The sequence below is a fragment of the Ovis aries genome, chromosome X, assembly GCF_016772045.2.
Source record: "Ovis aries strain OAR_USU_Benz2616 breed Rambouillet chromosome X, ARS-UI_Ramb_v3.0, whole genome shotgun sequence".
In the NCBI taxonomy this organism is placed as follows: Eukaryota; Metazoa; Chordata; class Mammalia; order Artiodactyla; family Bovidae; genus Ovis; species Ovis aries.
This window is the reverse complement of record NC_056080.1, coordinates 114,075,718-114,088,043: the sequence shown is the minus strand read 5'-3', so window position 1 is coordinate 114,088,043 and position 12,326 is coordinate 114,075,718. Positions and strand designations below refer to the sequence as shown.

The following is a 12,326-nucleotide window of genomic DNA, read 5'->3' as shown; positions in this document are numbered from 1 at the left end:
ACAATCTTGTAACAAATTCAATAAAGATTTTTAAAATGATCCATGTCAAAAAAATCTGTAAAAAAACACAAATGCAGTTATATGAAAATCATTCCTTTGTTGGACCCAGGGAGGAAGAATAATAAGACATGGGTATCTTTTGTGTTAACAGAAGTTAGAAACTAGAGCTCATCCAAATTCAGAATTTTTTGTTTCTGTGGACACATTTGTTTAATCAGAGTTCCTTAATCAGGTTCACAATCCTAGGGAGCTTTTTAAAAGTAGAGATTTTTGTCAGTTGGTCTAGAGTGAGACCTTGGGCATAATAGATTTAAAAAAATAATCTCTCCAGGTGATTATTAGCCACAGTTGAGGATGACATATATTCTCAAATGAATTGAGAATCCTGTGTAAGGGAATTTTCTCTGAAATTTTTAAACCTGTCTTTAACCTCAGTAACTCTTTGGGGCAGGCAGGGAGATTATTATTCCTTTTAAAGTAAGTGTGAAAAAAGTAAGTGTGATATAAACCGTTCAATATATTACTATTTTTGCTTTCAGAAGCCAATTTAAAGAATTCTTAAATAATAAAAAGTATTTTATATTTACCTACATTAAAAAAGTAAGAAAGAAAGTAAATGTGATATTGTTGAAGGCACAGACTTTGTAATAAGGCTAACCTGCGTTCTATAATCCAGCTTCATCAATAACAAGCTGGGTTGTATTGGGAACCTTACTTAACCATATTTAACTTCAATTTGCCTATTTATTTGTATAAATAAATGTAAATATTTATATATAAACATAGGAGATCATTTTAGGTCTTCATTAGTACTGCTATGACAGCTGCTTAATAGAATACTTCTAGTGCAGATCTTCCTTGACTTAGGATGGGGTTATATCCTAATAAACCCATCACAAGTTGAAAATGCATTTCAGACACTTAACCTACCAAGCCTAGCCTATGCTAAATGTGCTCAGAACACTTACATTTGCCTACAGTTTGGCAAAATTATCTGACACAAAGCCTGTTACAGTAATGTATTAAATATCTCATGTGATTTTTTGAGTACTGTACTGAAAGTGAAAAACAAAATGGTTTTAAGTATATTGGTTGTTTGCCCTCATGATCACGTGGCTGACTGGGAGTTGTGCCTTCCTGTAACTGCCCAGTATTGAACCACATCTCACTAGCCTGAGAAAAGATCAAAATTTGAAGTATGGTTTCTGCTGAATGCTTGTCACTTTCACAGCATCATAATGTGGAAAATCCTATGTTGAACCATTGTAGGTCTGGGACGGTCTGTACTGTGAAAGAGGCAAGTATATTTTAAGTTAACAACAATTGGTGACTTTTATTTCAGTTGCAGGAGAATAATTTGAATCTCAGAAGTGACTTGCCAAAGGTTCCACAGTCAAATAAATGGACAGGTCTTCTGAATCCCAGTCCATCACCTTTTGTACTTACCGATGTATTTGGTATCTTTCTGAACTACTTTATGAGATGTTAAAAAATCACAATCTGAGAATTATTTTAACACGTTATTTGTTGGTTTAAGAATGTATCTGCTCTCTGAAATGGTGGTGCTTAATTGACCAGAACTATCACCTAGGAAAGGACTTAAAGTATGAACTTTGGAAGAAATGTTAAAGAACTGTTTGTGGAGTTGCTGGTGAATATTTTCCATATTTCTCCAAATATTTGGAGAAAATACCTTGGAGTAAGATTGTGCTTGGTTACAATTAAGTGATATGGCTATTACTGATTTTCTATAATAGGTTTTAAGGCTGAAATGCAGAAATCTGTGCGTTATGCCTGAAATTCTAGGAATGGAATGGTTTGTGTAACTTTTGATATGTCTCCATAACTTCTTAACAGTTAGTCTTTGTCAACAGAAAACGTAGTAGCAAAGTAAAATTCTTAGTACCTGATTTGTCTCTCAACTTGTAAGCACAAAACAGGCAAGCAAGATCCTTATATTCCCACGATAAAGGTAATATGTATGGGGTTTGGTGTTCGGGGGGGGTGGTTCAGAAGAAACAAGAGAATTTTGTTTTCTATGGATGGTTAGTATGATATATAGAGTCTGTTAATCAGGACTATATTTTAAATACAGGTATCTGTACCTTTTTTTTCCACCAAACTTTATATTGGAAACATTTCTTTTTGTCATTGTCTGTTTCTGAAAATCATAATATTGCATGATAGTTTATTTATGTAACCATTCCACCATTGTTGGACATACAGGTTTTCAATTTTTACAATTATAAATAATTCTCCACTAAATATTTTCATTTTCTTGGCATGTATAAATGCTTGGAAGTGAAATATTTAGAATGATTGGCTCAAAGGATATAAACTCTTACAAAGCCCTCAATAGATAACTGCCAAAATTTTCTTGCAGAAAAGTTGTACCAATATATAACCTTTACTTTGCTGGTAATATTATTTTTTCATTTTAATGGTTTACCTAAAACTAACTTCCAGGAAAATTACAAATACAATCCAGAGAGTTCTCTCGTACTCTTTACTCAGTAGATGCTAATTTTGACAGCAAGTAATAATTATTTTATAACTTATTAGTAATTAAATCATTAAGTGTATATTTACAGAATTGATGTACAATTAAATTTACCTTTATAACTTATTGCAGGATTTTGCAAAGAATTCATCACAAGTTGAGTCAGATGAGTCTTCAGACTTACCATTTTGCTTGAGCCAGAATACAGTACCACTGTCCCAAGATGGATCCACAATTTATATAGAAGGTTTGGTTTTGGCACTTTTTGTAAACATAGTAAAAAAGATACTTGATGAATATACATATACTTGATGAATATACATATACTTGATGAACATATATATACTTGATGAATATACATATACAGTGAATTTCTATTTTGAAGCCTATATCTTCATGTTACATTTTTCACATATTGTAAAATGGAATCTAAGGCTTCCCAGGTGACTCAGTGGGTAAAGAATCTTCCTGCAATGCAGGAGACACAAGAGACACGGGTTCAGTATCTCTGAACACAGGTTCAGAGACACGGGGTTCTCTTCCTGGGTCAGGAAGATCCCCTGGAGGAGGAAATGGCAACCCGCTCCAGTATTCTTCCCTGGAGAATCCCATGGACAGAGAGAGCCTGACGGGCTGCAGTCCATAGGGTCACAAAGAGTCTGATGAGCACATATGCATGCAGAAGGAACACTAATTGTCCCTGAATGCCTTTCTTGACTGATTTTCTATATTTAATGATAGAATATTTTATTTCTTTTTATTAAGTCGGCTAACATATGTTCTTTGAGCACTTTGTCACTTGGAGGCAGCCATGCACTGAAAAATCTTAATATAATTTCTGTGAGTCAGGGAAGTCCCTGATACCCTGATAGTGTAATTTTTTAAAAAATACTACTTGGAAGACCATTAGTGTGAGAAAAACCACATGGTTATAGTTGATTTCAATTAAAGGAGAATTACAGTTCTTTGATTTATACGATAACAAAGTTCTTCATTAACCTGAAATAGTATGCCATGAAGGAGTTTTATCTAGTTGAAAAATTCCCTGTTACCAAAGCAGTTATGTTAGCAAATAAGACGTGTTATCACTAAGTGGAGAAAGGTACACAGAAATTTTTGTGACTGTTTCAATTGTTTACAAACAAATTATATATTTACTAAATCAAAATAGAATTTATAGTAATATGTGTGCCAAAAATATTTTCCCTTGACAATACTTGGTTTGATATTCACTTAGGCATCACTTACCTAGTTAGTAAAATCGCCAAGAACCAAAATAAATGAGATGAAATAGATGTCTGAATTTTGATTTTATGAAGCACCATAGTCTTTAATCATAGAGAAAAAAAATCTGAATTCTTAAAGCTTCTACTCTAAGTTACCATACTGCAAGAGTGAAACTTTGCCCAGATGGTAAATGGGTTTTAGTTGATTAGAAAGATAGAGGCTTGAGCCTCTGTATTTTTGTAGCCTTTATTAAGTCACCTAACCAATCTCTTTACACCTCAATTCTCTCATAGTATTAAAATAGATATTTTTTATTTTCTCACATAATGCTTTCATTCTCCAGACCTGAAATCAACCATTTAGCTATATAATTTTGATTCTCGCTCTACTTAGCTCAGGGCTTTTTTGAGGCTCAGGTAAGTGAAAAGTGACAAATGCGTTAAAGCTATAAAAGACAATAAACATTGTTTAAATTGATCTCAGTGAGGCAGCAGTGAGTGGTGGCATGAAGTGACATTGGAATTCCCTGCCCAGTAATTGAACGTGGGTAGCCTGGGTTGAAAGCCAGGAATCCTAGCTACCAGACCAGCAAGGGCTACAGGCTAGAAGCTATTTTTCCCTGGATCTTTGTCCCCCAATGAAAAATGCAGTTATCACAGAGGCAAAAATATGCAGGTACGAAGTTTATTATTAGAGACAGCACAGCAACAAGTCAGAGAGCACATAGGTAAACAGTTTGTTTAGTTGAGATGGAAGCAAGGCAGAGATACACACCTGGAGAGAAAGAGTGTGAGGGTGTCCCCCTAGGGAGGAGGAGCACAGTAAAGAGGAGGTTAAATCATTTATATAGGTTAGTTCTTCTGGGTCTTTGTTTACCTTTAGCCAATTATCTGGTTTCTTTTTCCACACCTGACCTACCCTATGGCCCTCTTCAACATACATTAGCAACTTTTTCCCAAGATGGTTTCTGGCCCAGAAGCCCTTAGCATCACATACTCTGGGGTGGTGTCCTCTCCTTTTTGACCCCCAAGGAACCTTTGTGTACATGTGAGATGTCTCCCTTGCCCAGAGGATGGGAAATATATGACCTCCTGATCTTTTAACGGGGTTTAGTTCCACTCTGTCCCTGCCATTAAAAATGCCCAGTGTCTGGTTATTTACCCTCTTCCTGTTGCTGGTTTTTATATCATGGGTTAGATTTCAAAGTATAGATAGGAGTCCAGTTATAAATATGTGATCCCAGAGCCAGTTTGTCTCTTCTTCAGGAAATGTAAACAAGGGCTAGTAATGAATGTTCAGCCTGGAGCTCATCTTCTCACCCCAGGAAGTGTGAACAGGGGGCCAGTTATAAATAGCCTGGAGCCCATCTGTCTCCTGCCTTGGAATGATAATTATGATAATGTGTGCTGTGTGTTCAGAATCATGCTTAATGGACCCCTGTCTAGGATGACCATAGGTTCTTGGAGAGGGCTGGATTTGAACTTGATTTTGAAGGAGGAGAATAGTATTTTTATTGGTTCTGTTGAAGATAGTGAACAGCACAAGCCAAAGCCAACAGAGATAAGTAAGTTGAATCAGAATTTAAAACTTGAGCTCAGAGTGATCTTGTTTAACTTGGCGATTTATGCATGCTATAAAAATTATTATATATAAAACAGCCTCTTGGATAACTGGTTGCCTAGTCCAAATAGCAGTGCCCATTGGTTGTTCAGTTAACCTGAGCCTCTGAGAAGAATGCTAGTGTGATTACACAGAAATTAGTTCTAAGTACCTGCAATAAAACTGTCAGTAATCATGTGTTTGAAGATGGGAAAGAATCATTTCTGTGTTATGTCAAAGAATGAAATGCAGCTTTGACACAGAAACCCACTAATGCAATACTCCTTTCCTGGCATATTATCTATTCTGTTTCTCTTATTAGTATAGAGTTGGAAGCATTAAGTTAAATGCAGGTTTAGAATCTTTATCACAAAGTACGTTTGTGTATGCTCAGTCATGTTGGACTCTTTGTGACCCCATGGACTGTAGCCCGCCCAGCTCCTCTGTCCATGGAATTTCCCAAGCAAGAATACTGGAGTGAGTTGCCACTTCCTACCCCAGGAGATCTTCCCCATCCAAGGATCGGACCTGTGTCTCCTGCATTGGCAGGCGAATTCTTTACTACTGCTCCACCTGGGAAGCCCAATTATGTGGTATTTTCAAAAGGGACGTTTTCTGAATCTGGTTACAGCCTAAATAGACCCACTTTGGCAAATACCCTCAATCGCATAATTCTTTAACCTTTAAAGTTATGGTTTTCAAACTCAAAGCTATTCTTAGCAATGAAATCTCTATTCAGACAAAAATTTTATGTAAAAATCTAATTTAAAAAAATACGAGGACAATGTATCTGTGCCCACTCTATTCCCTAAAATGGAACCATTAGGCTCAAGGAAACATAGTTTGAAAGTTATATCATACTAACTACAAACCTTTTCATATGAATAAGTGAGGTGTTGACATTCAAGATATTTGAGATTAGTTGGTTCTATTTCGCCCATAGGATATAGATAGTGTAAACTATCTATATATACATTGTTAGAATTGATCTCAGTGAGGCAGCAGTGGTGGCATGAAGTGACATTGGAATTCCTGTTGTTGTTAAGTGAGAAAAGAATCAACTCAGTTTTCCATTAGATATCTTGGGACTTTTTCTAAGTATCTTAAGGAGTTTCTCTATGTTTTTAGATTAAAATATAAGTTTCTTTATTTGAAAGCATTTTAAGAATTCTTTTGCATAAAAAGTTTATCTCATGAATTGTTCAAACTGTGTAGTCCATAATGGCTGTTGTGCAATTTCTACCTATTGATCATACAAATTTTGATCATTCTTTATTTTCAGTTGTATGATATTATAGTTCAATTATATTACCTTTATTTCCAAAGTATTCTTACTTAATTTTAAGTGTAAGGCCATTTTAGTAGTAGTTGTAAGCAGTATTCTAAAGCAATTTCAAATATCTTTCCCACTATTTTAATCATTGTAGGTCTAGATGAAACTCTGCCTAAAATAAAACATTCTGATATTTCTAAAGTAAACACTGTTAATCCACAAAAGCCAAAGATCAACAAAAGTGTTTCTGAAATAGATCCTTGTGCTTCATGGTCTTTAATTCATTATTCTTCAGCAACATCATCTTATGTCATGTGGTCAAAAGGTAAATATGAATCTGGAGCATAAAAAAGAAGCTGTATTTATACATAAATTTCAGAAATTATCATGAATTTTAAAACTGCTGTTACTGGTTGGATTTAAGGTTAAAAAAGAAGAATTTGAGTCATAAAACTCCTTTATTTTAGGTACACATACCGTATCAACTGCCAATAAAACTGGAACATTTTTTGTAAGAGCTTGTCCGAAGTGCAATGTTCAGTTCAATCTTTTGGATCCTTTGAAATACCACATGAAGGTAAACCATTTTTGAAATTTTGTTTTTAAAAATATTCACAAATCTGAAAATTTTAGTATTAAAATATTAAGAGTTGATGTATAGTAAATGCTAATTTGTCCAGATATTTAGATAAGAAATCTTCTCACTGGTATTTTCATACAAGTTAAGTAAAAATTGATATTCATAATGATACCTTTATAAGAGATTTAAAAATCCTTCCAAATTAAATTTTTAAAATTAGGTTTATATATACTACATATTATAGTTTAATTTTTAATGAAATAGTATATTAATCAGAATATTCTATTGATTAGATCATGCCATTCTTCAAACTTCTTAGAAAGCAGGTCTTTTTACTGATGCTCAATCTTCCATGTAATGTAATTCTTTTTTTTTACATTATTTTCTGTCCACGGTGATATATATATGTCACATTACTCAGTGAAAATCTTAGCCTTGCATTTTAACTTTGAGCACTCAGCCATGAATTCCTTACAGGGGAGCATTTCATATGAAATGATAGCTTTAACTCAGAGATTACAGTTTGTGTAGTGTTATAAATTAATTCTAGCTTTATATTGGAGTAAGAAGCTCTTGAAATTGTTTTAGGTAATTTTCAAAGTGCTAATGAAAATATTTTAAAAATATTTTAGTAGATACTCCACCATTCTATGCATCTGTGAAAAGGTAGTCTATTGTTTTCGTATGCCCAGTATAAATGGCAGGAAGCGGGGAAGGAAGGAAGAAAAATGGCAGTGTAGAAAATAATGCAGGAAAGAAAACTGAGAAGAAAGCAAGGCAAAGGAAGCTATGTAGGAAAAGTTGTTGCTTACTATTTCAAAGATTGGCAGTTTTTTTCATTCAAATTCAACATTTCACCAAAAAAATGTAGAAAAGAAACATCCTAGAATTCCAAATACAGTCTCTCTATTCTTGGGCGGAACTGTATTTGGTTTCTATCACTATTCCTAACTCCCTGAGTATGACCTCTGTTAACTGGACTTTGGGCTTTAGTTTTTTAAGTAAGAAGTAACGTCTGCAATGTTTTCAGATTTTCTATTTATGTAATATTGTGTGGAGACACTTGGTGTTTTTATGTTTTTCATAATAAATGGAGAGAGAAAAGAGAAGGAGTTTGTTATCTTTAATTTGGGAGTAATATGGTCACATGATTCAAAGAGCATAAGAGGAAATACAGTGAAAAATGTCACCCCTGACTCCTGTTTGCCTAGTTCCCAGTACAACTCACAAAGGAAATATTAACTTGTTTTGTATCTTCTTTGATTTTCTTTCTGCATATACAGGCACTCGTGAATGTTCTTATTTTTCGTTTGTTGTTATACAGAAATCCTAGCATATTATATATACTTCTGCACCTAGGGAAAGTGGCAAATATTCTCTAACTTGTAGCTTTTATTTATTGTTTGTTTATGATTAAAACTATGGGAAACTATATTTCCCCATGAGCGAGCCTGTATCTCACTTTTAAAAGAAATATAAATGAGGCTGTTTTTTTTCTCTTTCAGGTTTGTTGCCCAGACATGGTAGATACATTTATGGAAATGATTAAAATAGAGCTTTCAAGCATTGAAAATAAAAATATGACTGGTGCAGAGAAAGGAAAACTGATTATGTTAGTTAGTGACTTTTACTATGGAAGACATGAAGGAGGTTTTGATGATGAGGAGAAGACTTATACAACCTTTAAATGCTTCAGTTGCTTGAAAGTTCTTAAAAATAATATTAGGTATGTAAAGATTTATTTCTATTTTGATTTGAAAATTGAGTGCTACAGAGTGCTACAGATGTAAATATTGTATTTCTTTTTCTGTGCCATCTTAGGAAAGCAATTTTAACTTTTTACTAAGAATAAAGGCAAATTTTCGTGTTGAAAAGCTCATCTTTTCTTACATGTTTAGGAGTTTGACACTTGGATCCATTTAGTTGTATTTCTTTCAGATACCTTAAGAAAGGATAAAATTTATTTTAAGCTAGGGGAAATTCTATTTATTTTTTAACTGCTTCTGGTCTTTTCCTATCACAGGAAGAACCACTTTATCCAATTTGACCTCTCCATGTCTGTCTTATTTAATATTCTAATTTTACAATTCATATTTATAATTCTAGAACATTTGCCTTGAGAAAAAGTGATCTTTAAATCTTCTAAGAAGTATTAGTTCTAAGCAACATGTCTGCTTTGATTTTATAATTAACACATTTTCAAAGTAGAGATTTAACTCAGTGGAATTCTGAAGAGTTATACATGTTTGCTTTAAATTTTAGAAACTTGTCCTTTACAATCTTTGAGTTATATGGCATATTACATATCTGTTATCCTAAGTGAGATAGTAACAAGGCTTACTGATTAGTATTTTTTAATTGGCTATATATCCTGACATTTTTCTAATATTTTACTATAAAAAATTTCAGATAGCAAAATGGAAGAAATTTTAGTGAACATACCTGTATGTTTACCACCTCAATTCTACCATTAACATTTTACTATATGTACATTGCTACATATCTATTTATCCATAGACCCACCTAATTTTTTATACTTTTCAGAGTGAATTGCAGACACCAATGCACTTCCCTTAGGTGAGATGCATACATGTATATGTATGTCTGTACCTCTATTGTGACTCACATGTATATAAACTTTTAAAAATATTTACCCTTGAAAACCATAATTTATAACTAGTATCCCTAAGTATTCCATAGGTAGGTAATTTCTAAGCCTAGCATTTATTTTCTGGTGAATTCTTGGGTCCAAAATGAAGTACTTATAAAAATACTGGAATACACTGTAATATAAGCCTAAAACAATTGTGAATGCTACATTTATGATACCACTTTATAGTTTTGAGAGACCTTTGACATATGTTATTCATATGAGTTTTCATACTTCTTCACCTCCTTTTATCAAGCCCTACCAGCCATCAGTTGTTAAGGGTCCCAGTAACTTAATAGAAGAGAAGTTATGGTTTGAGCTATAACATTGAAACAATGTTATGATAGAACTTTGTGACCTCCTTCCATATTATCACACTTATAGTAAAATGCATTAGAAAATAATGTTAGTAGATTTGGCAAAATGCATAGAAAAGTGGTTCACTAGTTAAGTTCCTTGGTGTGTGTGTCTGTGTGTCTGTGTCTGTGTGGGTATACTCAGTCATGTCTGGCTCTTTGCAGCCCCATGGGCTGTAGCCTACTAGTCTCTTCTGTCCCTGGGATTTCCCAGGCAAGAATACTGGAGCAGATTGCCATTTCCTTCTCCAGGGGATCTTTCCAACCCAGGGATCAAACCTGCATCTCTTGCACCTCCTGCTCTGGCAGGTGGATTCTTTATCACTAGCGCCACCTGCAAAGATGAAATATTATGTATCTGCTATTAGAAGTTCTTCCATCATTAGCTTTTTGGCTTTTCTTTAATGAGATTAGCCCATTTAATATTAACATGAAGTTTTCTTTGTTTTTTTTTTTGTTTTCATTTCAAAAGACTGACTACAGATTTCTAGATTATCAGAATATCTAGAAATTTTAAACTAAGCATATTTTGTAAAACCTAGGAATGTTGTGGCATTTTGGGCATACTTTTAGTAAATGAACCGGTAAACACTGGAAAACCAAAAATGCTATATGTATTAAGTAACATTTTACCTTAATGATAAAAACTAGGATGGCAAATCGATGGTTTTAAAGGATGGTAGATGCTAATAGCTTAAGATTTGTCCTCTCAGCCCTGTCAAAAAATTGTAGGATATTTTTTTCCTACGAGTGTCACCAAAACCAGTTACAGCTATTTTATTCTGAGAATAGATTCATGAGGGGTTTTCTTTTTTCCATATCTCCACCTGCTGGTTTAAGAAGTGTGAGCTGCTGCTAAGGGCAGGGTAATAACTAAGGGATAGCTAGTTGGTTAACAGAATTTTTTTTCTGGGTGTGCTGTGAGACATGCAAGATCTTAGTTCCCTCATCAAGTACTGAACCTGTGCCCCCTGCAGTGAAAGTCAGAGTCCTAACCACTGGACCGTCAGAGACTTCCCAACATTATTTATATGAATAAATTTTACTGAAGTTATGAGCTGAAAAGTTAATGGCTAATGATCTTTAAATGTAAATTCTTAGACAAGACTAAGGCTTTTAAAAAGGTTTAAATAGAGATGATGTTAAAATGAAAGGAGGACTGAATGATACTTCAAAGCAAACCATGAGCAACTCTAAACAGAAGTGATGTTTTGTAGATGTGAAGAGATAAATGTTAAAACCTCCATAATGATTATTGTCTAGGTTACAGACATTATTACTTCATTTCATGATTATTTCCTTTGGGGACTCGGTGACTAGCTGTTAATATTTGACCCAGACTAAAGATTGTAATTTTGATTAACTTTACTTTGAAATTCAATAAAACATTTCAGTAAGCCCTTTGAAATAGATAAGCCTGTTTATATTGTACTCTGTGCCATTGAAGGTCATAGTTATTTCTCATAAGAAACCTTTTAGGGAATCTGACTAAGCAGAATGTAGAACTGAAAAATGGACAGTAGGTGCTACAGAGGGAACAATCTGCAAGTTAGAACCATTTGTTCTAACAGTAAACATGTCATTAAATAAAAAGATTCTTATAATTATAGGTGTTAAAATCACTGTTACATGCATTTAGAAACCAAGACACAGATAAAAATACTAATAATTTGTCTTTGCTGAGGCCATCTCATGATTCTGTAGCTGCTTTTGGTGGTAAAGTTTCCTTCTTTTAAGTGTTTATTTTAAAATGTAGATAGTATTTCATGTACAGAAAAGAGGCCTGTTTTTCTTTATAAAAAAATTTAATCTGAAATAATGGTGAAGCTAAGTAGTGGTTCAGTTTAGTCGCTCAGTCGTGTCCGACTCTTTGTGACCCCATGAATCGCAGCACGCCAGGCCTCCCTGTCCATCACCAACTCCCGGAGTTCACTCAGACTCGGGTCCATCTAGTCAGTGATGCCATCCAGCCATCTCATCCTCTGTCATCCCCTTTACCTCCTGCCCCCAATCCCTCCCAGCATCAGGGTCTTTTCCAGTGAGTCAACTCCTCTCATGAGGTGGCCAAAGTATTGGAGTTTCAGGGGGTTATTTAAAAACTAAAAGATGCAAACTGTTTACTGATGCAGTTAAGAAAGTGA

The 12,326-nt window shown here is 34.2% G+C and overlaps 1 protein-coding gene across 12 annotated transcripts in view; it reads left to right on the top strand.

Annotated features, from left to right (window-relative positions):
• Window positions 1-12,326, top strand: part of ZNF280C (zinc finger protein 280C) — a 73,450-nt gene that overhangs the window by 35,067 nt on the left and 26,057 nt on the right. For 6 of the 12 annotated variants that reach the window (XM_015105061.4, XM_015105060.4, XM_060407825.1 and 3 more), the window contains 4 exons: window positions 2,633-2,747; window positions 6,754-6,924; window positions 7,067-7,176; window positions 8,685-8,905. In XM_015105061.4, the coding sequence (XP_014960547.1) occupies window positions 2,633-2,747; window positions 6,754-6,924; window positions 7,067-7,176; window positions 8,685-8,905 (617 nt within the window). The remainder of the gene's footprint in view (window positions 1-2,632; window positions 2,748-6,753; window positions 6,925-7,066; window positions 7,177-8,684; window positions 8,906-12,326) is intronic. The other 6 variants (XM_042241650.2, XM_015105062.4, XM_060407829.1 and 3 more) reach the window with 1 other exon arrangement.